The sequence below is a fragment of the Montipora capricornis genome, chromosome 4, assembly GCF_036669925.1.
Source record: "Montipora capricornis isolate CH-2021 chromosome 4, ASM3666992v2, whole genome shotgun sequence".
In the NCBI taxonomy this organism is placed as follows: domain Eukaryota; kingdom Metazoa; phylum Cnidaria; class Anthozoa; order Scleractinia; family Acroporidae; genus Montipora; species Montipora capricornis.
Window position 1 is genome coordinate 33,977,221 of NC_090886.1, and position 10,000 is coordinate 33,987,220.

The window sequence follows — 10,000 nt, forward strand, 5'->3', positions numbered from 1 at the left end:
TTTTCCGCTTCCTTTTAATTTAACTAATTCTCTACTTTCTCAAATCCCATAATACATCTTGTTTACCCCCCAAAATTTGCATAATCATTGTTTTTTTATTTCTCTCGGGACATGAAGATGTTCCAAGAGAAATCGAAAACTAAGCCTAGTGCGAGACAGAGCCGTTAATCAATCAAACAGGTCGACCTCATTGCCAGATTAAGTGCAGGATTATGACGTCAAAACTTCGCGATAGACAGCACAAGTGAGACAAACGAGATTTATACTGAACGAAATGATATATGAAATGAATAATATATTGAACTGCGGATGTGAAAGAAAGTAAACCAAGCTATGATCCTCGTAGTTTATAGACGTAATTTTAGCAATGGCGTAGAGAAGCCTGAAAATTCACGACTTCAACGGGGTTTGAACCCGTGACCTCGCGATACCGGTGCATCGCTCTAACCAACTGAGCTATGAAACCACTGACGTTGGGTGCTGGTCATTTTTGGGTTCCAATTTTCCCGTGAGGAATGAATCAATGAACGAAATGATATATGAAATGAATCATATACTGAACTGCTATGAAATCAAGTAAAGTTATGATCCTCGCTCTTTAAGTCTTGAATTTTTCAGGCTTCTCTACGCAATTGCTAACATTGCGTCCATAAACTGCGAGGATCATAGCTTTACTTGAGATTTACACTATTGGCACAGTTGTTTTTAGTGAAGCTTCTTAAAATTAACTTACAAATCTGTGACTATTTACCTTTATCAAGCCATTATCCCTGTTATCATTCAGGTTCTTAAAAACGCACTGCTTCCAGTTACGCACGAAAGACCCTTCAGCTCCTTTGGGACCTGGGGGACCAGGGGGACCTTGGCTTCCTGCTTCACCTTTGCTGCCGGGTGGGCCTGCTTTACCAGGTGCTCCCAGAGGCCCCTCAGGTCCTGAGAGGCCTGGACTTCCTCGAGCACCTTCTTCGCCTCTTCTCCCTCGAGGGCCCATAGGTCCTTCTGGTCCATGATTGCCTGGTGATCCCGCAGCTCCTACTGATCCCGCGGGACCAGGGATTCCTGGGATGCCTGGGATACCTGGTGCGCAGAAACATGCAGCTTGAGCACAGGATCCATACGGTGATGTCTGTTGAGTAGCGCTCTAAATGGAAGAGGTTAAGAGGGATTAGTTTCCTTGCTTTCACTTTTAATTTCTCATCCATTTACCGTGTAGGTCAAGCTCTAAATCCTTATGCAATGCTTCTCCATCATAGTAGCGTCGATACACAATGCTCTCCGTTATTTAAAACGCAACCTTCCTCTTGATCGGCGTTTTCAAAAGTTTTCAAAAGGTCATTAATAATTCATGAGTCTAACAGCCTATCAAAACACCGATAAAACGTTACGTGTATGAGCTTTATTTAACAATTATTCGCCGAAGGCGAAGTGATTATCGGTGAATATTCACCGATAATCACTGAGGCTGTATTTAGTATAAATACACAGGTGATCATTTCAAAAAAGAGAAAAAAAACAACATTTCAACGCGAAACCATCCTCACTTACAGTGGCAAAACGACTACTGGCAGCCGTTTTGTCCGTCGAGGTGATTATCGGCTGATAATCCGAGATAGCGAGCCAATGAGAGCGCGCGATTTTGTATAATCACCTGTGTGTTTATACTAAATCCTGATAAAACACTCCTCGTTAGTATTCTTTATATAAAGAATACTAATATCAGGGGCACCCAACGAATCTGTTCCACACATTATCTGTTCCCCAGAGGAATCTTGCTGGCTGGCAAAAATACAGGTGTTCCGATGAGCTGGCTGGGAAATTTTGTTATTGATAGAGGTTTTGCCTGGGAATTACTGACTTTTTCTAGCATTTCAACCCGAGCTGGCTGTAGAAACTCTGAAGACTGAGGACGACTAAAAAAAAAAAAAACCCTTTCCTCTCCCAGAGAGTAGTCACAAACATACGACAGCTGGTCAGAGTGATTGCGCTTGCGGAAAAAAACCTGTTTTGTCCCGGTTTTGTCGCTTTTGTTTGGTCGTTTCGGATCGAGGGATTTGAAAGCGCCCGGAATTCCTGGCTGGGAAATAAATTTGATCAGCTGGCTGGGAAACCAACCAATTTTATCTAGCTGGCTGGGAAATTTCTTGTGTGTCTTGCTGGGAAAAAGGAACAGATAATGTTTTCCCAGCAACTCTGAAAAACACCTGAAAATGCCTTAATAACATTTATTTTCATTAACTGGGGTATAATAATACATTTTACAACAAATTGGTCGTTGGGTGCCCCTGTAATATGGCATAGCTTGCTTTTCTTGTATGCTAATATTTACCTCTCACAATTTGAACCATTGTTTTGAGTCCAGAGGGACACGCTCTTTGTGGAATGTTTTTTAAGCCGCTCGAAAATCTCGCAGCACGTGTTTTATCGGGTCTAAAAACACTCAGCTACGCCTCGTGTTTTTAAACCCCGATAAAACACTGCTGCTCGTTTCTTAAACATTACTTAGAACTAGGAGCAACCCGAGCAACTTTGACATACATGCCTTTTTTCGCGAACAGTGCGATTATAATTCCAGTTTAACTGATGAGGGGTTGAGTATCAGAATGATTTCCGAATTGATGGCAAATTTCTCAAAAAGAAAAGGAATTAATAAAGTTACTGTAATTGCTTTTTCTGAAAACTGACAGCTTTCTAAGGGTTTATACTGACAAGACATAAAAGATAACACCGTTGTGATCACCAAAGTTATGTTCTGTTGGGTTGGGTTAATATCTGGCTGGGTGACCCACTGGAAATACGCCATGTGATCTCGAGAGGAGCAGGATGTCGTATTGTTGCCATAAGTGAGTTAAGTGTGTGCTAGTTCTCTAAACTGCTCCGAGGATTTTCTCCTTTGTCACGGAGAATCAGCATGTGGCCTATTCTACCATTCTGGAGCGTATGGAAGAACGCAAGAAAAACGCATGCCTCGATTTTGTTGACAAGGGGGTGTTAACTGCACTCACCTTGTTGGTGCTGCTGCTCTTTCCATTCTCAGAACACAGAGCGAGCACAAGTAGCATCAGTGCACACATTGTTGTGGTCAGCGGTGTGATCATGCAATGTTTCATCATCCCTCAACCTGGGAGTGTTATACGTATTAATTATTACTGCCGCAGTGAGTGAACCGAAGCGAGCGAACGAGGCAGCTCTCTAATCGAGAGAAGAACACATTGTTATTAGAAACGCAAAGGATTGTGGTCAAAGGCGCAAGGAATCGTGTTTATGCGCAAATGGAGGAATTAAGATGCGCGGTATGATCTTGTCAACAAGGATTAGAGCCTGCTCTGACTATAGATAGTTTACTCTGTCACGCAACAAAAAAATTAATTCGAAATCGTTCAATGAAAAGAGCCAAGAACTTGGAATGTTGTAGGAAACAAATCTTTAAACCACCTCTCCAATTCTCAGATCTGAGCGGTACATCGTTGCTGAGTTATTTGTCGAAACGTTTCACGCAGCTTTTTAGAGTTTTGTATATGGAGAAGCCATGTGGTCCACCAATTTGACGGCCGGTAATCAATGAAAACATCTGGAGTTTACTTTGCGATGAAAGCGCTTACTTTTCGCTCATGAAATAAAATAGATCTCCTCCTGTAAAAATTGTAACAGGTATTTAGTCTGACCAGGGTCTGACGAAAGATCTCAAATCGTAAATAATCTACGTCGTAAACGAGGCAGTTCTTGCGTATTTCTGAAACAATAATAGGCCTCGGAAGCAACACTAAATGCAAAGGAAAAATTAATGCCATTAATACCTCAGTTATTACCTACTAACAGCTTTATAACTTTGATGATGTTGAAAACATATGATTTGCTTTTGGAATTCACAAGATATTTTATGCTCCTCTAGTTGTCAAGTTTAGGGTCAATGGCGTTCAGGACAAGTTCTTAAGGTGGCTCAAACCAGTTTCAACACTTTCAAGAGACCTCGTAATTATCAGGATTGACACTACAACATTTTATCGCGTAACAGCAATGTTTATGGTACCATTAAAAAACATCAATTACCGCTGAACAAGATGCAGTTATTTTTGTGATGTAACACTCAAGTTGCCACGGCAACAGGAAAGCCTTGCAAAAACAGCCTATATTTTGGCTTTAGTTGCTCATATCTGAAAAACGAACTCGGTGACCCCATTTTTTATTGCACAAAAGAGATCAACAGGCCAAGATGAAACTGTCTGCAAAGTTTAAAAAAATTTAGTGGAACGGATTCAGAACGACCTTAAATTTTCTGTTAATCAAGGTGGCTCTGAATCCGCTCCACAGAATTTTTATAAACTTTGCCGATAGTTTCATTTTGGCATGCTAATTACATTTCAGAAATAGAAAGTGGGGGTCATTAACTTTATTTTTGAGATATGAGCAGCTAAAGCCAAAGTATGGGGTGTTTTTGCAAGGCGTTTCCATTGCCACGGTAACTTTTTATGTCACAAAAATGACTGAATCTCTTTCAGCAATAATTGGTGTTTGATATGGTACCATAACATTCCCTGTTAAGTGATAAAGTGTTGTATTGTCAATCCTTCTATAAGAACATTTCTTTCAAGTGTTGCAACTGGTTTGAGCCACCTTAAGTACTAAATTGTTAGTACCAACACACTGGTACGAAGCAGTTCTACAGGCTATAGAATTAACCAATGATATTGCAGTTCTGGATTACGTTTTGTTTTGATTGCTAACAGGTAAAGCAACTTGACTTCACGACACCAATTCCTCCTTTTGTTAGCTGCATTAAACTGTCTAATCATGCCCCTTCTCTGTCATCCCTCTCGTGCGAATGTCTTTGTAATATTGCTTTTCAACCACTCTGAGTTCCACGCTTTGTCGCTGAACCGGCACGTTTTAGTTGAATAATTTATAATTAAGGAAATCTAAAAAAAACTTTTCTTGGTGACTAAACAATAGCCTACGTGTAGCCGTACCCTCCCCCCGAAAGAAAAACGGGAGCTTTAGGGGAGGGTACGGCTACACGCAGGCTACTAAAGAGTAGGGCTAAAATAAAAAAAAGTCTTCATTGGAAAACAGCTCTAAGATGGTTTTAATTAGTAATGGTCTGTTGAGTTAACCACTGAGAGAGGAAAAACGTCTTGCTTCATGCAATTGATTTTCTTGTTTTGAAATGTTCTTTTTCTTAATGGGCTTCTAGTAAACAGCGAGCTATTCCGAAAGCAAGATGTTGTTTCCCAGGTGAATCCGACCCATGCGCTTTCAGACCGACTAAAATAAAAGCAACTGGCGTTATTGAGCTCAGGCAGACTTAATGTTTGAAACTTTCGAATGAAACATATCTGAAACAGACAAGAGAGCATGTGATCGAGATCCTGAATGACTATGCATTGTTAGCTTGACTGGTGGAAAAATATACTTAGCGTTCTGAAGACTGAAATTAAAATTGACTTGATAAAGTATTGCTCGAAGAGGACTCAATAGTTTCATTAATAAAATTTAAATTGCCCATTCACTTTATGCGTATCTTCGTTTTCGAGCGGTCTAGAAGACAACGCAATGGTTAGGCTGTTAATTAAAAATAGAGTTAGCCTTCAGGTCTTTTAGTTTGAAAGAACAATCTGCAAGACCGTTAATATCACCATCAAAGTTACGAAATTCATGTGACGTTAACGTTTTTCTCATGCAGTCTTACATTAAAATTAATCTCAATAAATTAGCTAATAAAACTCTGCCACTTCCGCGTTGGCACAAGTTTGTGGTGTACCGGTGGATTCAAAACACACGCAATATTCTTAAAAATTTTCCTATTCGTAAGTGAATGATGTTTGAGCCATCGGTCGGGAGTTCTCATGCTTACTTCGTTGTGACTTGGAATTGAAGTGAGTCACTGCGGCTTCTCTCGTTGTCGAAACCAAATACAGTAGCAGATATTCAGCAAAATTACATCTTCTTGACGCAAAGAATAAAACACCTTTCGATAATTGAAAGTGAAATAACAGATTTGTGCATGTTCCTGACTCTTTTAATACAAACTGAAGTCAGTTGCTGTTTCGCCTGTTTTCGATTTCGGTGGGATACGCTACCTACGAAGAATAGAATTGCGTATTCATTTATTCTACCTCTATCCAATATGTTGCAGTGAATTTAATTTTTTAATACGAAACGTTTATATACCAGCATCTTCTTCTGTTTTAATTCATTGCAATGAAAGTAAATATCGAATTCAACACAGAAGTGGGATCCTCCCTAAAATATATGGAGCATATTACCAAAACTGAACCAAAAAAGAGAACACAATCTTCTTGTCCAGCTTTTTTCAAAGTCATTCCGATTTAAAGTCAAACTGTACAAGCCACACTACCACATTTATTTAAAAAGGGCATATTTAAAACTAACGACTGAAATTGTTGATGCGCAAAAATCTTGTCTCAGCGCAAAACCACGCAAAAGAAGGAGTAAAGATACTGCCGGGTTTTTCGAAAAAAAGAGTAATTAAACATTTGCAGAGGGACAAGCAAGGTTCGGGACAAGTTGAAACAAGTTGAGAGCCCGAGGATGGGTTCCTTGTTCACTGCAGTCACAGTGTAATTAGTTTAGCTCAAGAACTTGTTTTCTTTGTCTGTTTGCATCTGAAAAGACAGATTCTCGCCAGAAATACCGTTGACTCGAACCTAAAAGGAAGCTAGGTTTCTAAAATGGTTGATCAGATATCGAGCAATAGTCTGAGCCCAATCAAGACAATCATCTGATGGGAAAGCGATTCATGACGTGCAGTCGACGTGAGCTTGGGTTACTTGCGGGGAGAGCAAGAATTAAGTCAATTCCATTACCTTCGGGGCAGAATAAATCTTCTTTCTTACCTTGTTGTGTGGAGTTGCTGTATTCACGCCAGTCACCGTTTTTCAAGTCGCTATGCAAGCTAAAGTCCCTTAAGTAATAAAATATTCAGTCAAATATCAATGGACGAAATCAGAGTGTATCGCTGTGAGAGATTTAAATTAACTTACTTTAAGCCAACAGCAAAAAAATATGAGAACCTAGATCTCGAGAAACTGGAGGATTTTTCCATGTAGACCCTCTCTACATAAGAACCTGTTTTCAGCAAACATTTCAAACTAAGCAGGTCTAGTTTATCAAATAGAGTTGAATCAGTCATTGTGCAGTCTTTGGTGTTTTCGAATTTGTTGGCTTTGATTATTTGAAGACAGGTTTAGATTACTGCTAATAACGTTGGCCTATTCAGGCGGCAACACTTTTGATTACTTTATTGAAGCCAAGTTTGATTATTTTAAATCAACTGGAGTTTTGTTAACACTTTAGACTGGGGGAAATTTCCAGTAAGCCTGCTATTTAAACTTCTGTCGGCAAACTTGAGAAAAAGTTGGTAAACATGCTTTTCTGAGATGAAAAGTACGTGCTGAAAATGTAAATAGTATTTACCAAGCTTGACTGGGAGTTTCAATCGAAAAATCCGGCTTTCGAGATACGTACCCAACTCTAGCATGGAAACGAGGCAAAGCTGTTTTCCGCTTTGTTAAAGCCAGTTTTGAATCGAAACATTTTCCCAAATTAGCTGACTATAATTCTTTGATCCTAAAAAATGCTATTGGTGGATGCCTTAATTCAGCAGACATTTCATATCGAAAGTATTTTAGCCTCGAGATCTTATTTATATGGAGTCTATCCACTAACATGTCCCCATGATAACGTGAAAAAGAAACAGCCTGAGTTTAGATATGCATGTTTTTTAAAGTTTTATTTAAAAGGTTTAAACAAATTAGCTTTGTTTTTTTCATTTTCCAGAGTTGTAATCTAATGTGAGGAGAAACAAACGCTTTTTTGCCACGATAAAAGAAAAACCCTTCACATACTTTAATTACACTAAGTAACCCTTGGCTCTGATAAGGAACGCAGTTTAGCGATTCGTGTTGGAATGTTGTCTTCGCAATCGAGTCGAGTTTAACTAAATAAGATAAGGCAGTAAAGAAGGAAGTCCGAAAAATTTGATCGGGAATTGAACACATTTTCATTCAAAACTCTCAATTTTTAATTAAAAGCGTTTGCTGTCAAATTACATTTCCTTCACTAGAAGCCCAGTCAGACAGGGAAAGTTGCCTGGCTCTGGCTGTAGCTGTGTACAGCTGCCCACTCTCCGCAATGAAAGATCGGAAAGGAGCGTCAGTGATTTATCGTTGATAATCGTGTTCAATACCACGTGATTTTTCCTGGAATGTGTGGAAAATGATTTCAGTGGTTATTACCCATCAATCATTACATCATTGAAACAACGAGTTTTGATTGGCTTTTATTTTTATTTCTCCACATCAACACTGTGAGAACCACCGTGAGAAATTTTACGATAAGTTCGTGTGTTCGTGTGTACTTTGCGCACGGTAAAAAATACGAATAAAAATCATTTTGATGGTCATAGAGGTTTTTCTTTTAAAGCACGAGCGGAATTGTTATCTATGGAGTGAAAAGTGGAAATCGATTCTAAGTACATTTGTAGGAATTGTTGTCTGCGCTAAAGAAACGAAAGGTCTCCTGACGAATCTTCACGAGGTGAATTCAAAAGATTGTCCATTCGAAAACGTCTCCCGCTATCCCTTACCAGTCAATGTAATCCCAACGCCTTGCTCGGACCAGCCTAGCCATTCTCAAGAACAATCTACAAAGCGTGTTGCCCTGGAAGATTTGAGATGTGGACATATCCAGGAAAATAACAGCTCATCGGCAACGATCTGTGCTGTTCTGAAGATCAGAGCCGTACCCGGTTGGAAGACGTGCAAATACATCCTTTCCTAATTTACAGAGTGCTTCTATCCTATAAAGCCAAAGTATGTTAAAACTACCGAAGACGCTCTTCAATGCACGTTTGAAATCTACCTCGTTGACCTCCATTTTGAGAATTAACTGAGGTCCAAAGAAATATGAGCCACGCAAATTTTGGTCAGCGTAGATCACTTAATAATGTATGCAAAATTATTCCGGAACACGATTACTAACGGTACTTATCGATTTTTTTTGCGGAGAGTGGGCGGCTGTACACAGGCTACCTGGCTGCTAATACTCGAGCTAGTTGTCTGGACGAACTCCATGACAGATTTTGTTAACAGATTACACGGTCAATACTAATGGAAGAACGGATGAGTTTAAAACTGAGATCTGCCCCTACTCTATCCTGCAGTGAATGTATTATATGTCAGGAGTCAAAGAAAGATATCCTGTTCATCTCAACACCGCATGCTGAAGGCTTGAGTTCATTGAAGGAATCATCTGAAGAACAACGACAATTAAGAGGCACCCCTAACACAGAAGCAATTGAGAGAAACGAAGCTCAGGAATTACACTGGCACAAGTTGTAGCTGCTACGCAAAGTACACTGATGAGGGTAAGATCATGAAGTAGATTAAGAAAATCCCTTGATTCTTCAAATAAGCTTTCTCCCTCAGTATTGACTGCACGTTCAGCGCAGCGTAGCAAAACACCCTGTACCGACTGGGATTCTTATTGGTTTTGTCAAGACGGGGAAACACCTAAAAGCAAACACTGTGCTCACTAACAACTTTCAAAGTGATAAAGCAGATACGTGAGGGAGCAATGTGTAACCACGACCTTCCTTGTGGGCGGCTGGTGTGAATTCCTTATCGCAGGTGACGGCAAATACCATCGTAATTGCCAAAAGAAATTTGTAAAAAAATGTATCTCGATCAAAAAGCATAGCAAAAGCTGAAAGTGGCACATTGCTGTTGTGGCTTATCGATAAGTTAAAAACGTCTGCAGAACAAGGTCGTATTTTGGAGCATAAGGAGGTGTGGCTACGCTACTGTACCCTTGTTGCTGAGAAAAACATTGACGTTCCTCCCTCACTGAGAAGTCATATGACCACATTCAAGAAAAACATCGCACCGCATGTTGAAGAAGTTTATGATTTTGTTCTGCTTCGTGACTAAGCGATTGCTGAGAGGCAAACGGTGTTAGTTCCTTGCCTCACAAGTTTTGAATCAAC

General features: G+C 39.8%; 1 protein-coding gene across 6 annotated transcripts in view; it reads right to left on the reverse strand.

Annotated features, from left to right (window-relative positions):
- LOC138045984 (collagen triple helix repeat-containing protein 1-like) overlaps positions 1 to 10,000 on the reverse strand; it is a 23,689-nt gene that overhangs the window by 630 nt on the left and 13,059 nt on the right. For 3 of the 6 annotated variants that reach the window (XM_068892653.1, XM_068892647.1, XM_068892649.1), the window contains exons 2-3: positions 3,003 to 3,118; positions 752 to 1,141 (exon numbers count right to left, since the gene is read on the reverse strand). In XM_068892653.1, coding sequence (XP_068748754.1) covers positions 752 to 1,141; positions 3,003 to 3,110 — 498 coding nt within the window. In that variant the 5' untranslated portion in view covers positions 3,111 to 3,118. Of the gene's footprint in view, positions 1 to 751; positions 1,142 to 3,002; positions 3,119 to 6,851; positions 6,920 to 6,998; positions 7,073 to 10,000 lie in introns of those variants that run through there. The other 3 variants (XM_068892651.1, XM_068892648.1, XM_068892650.1) reach the window with 2 other exon arrangements.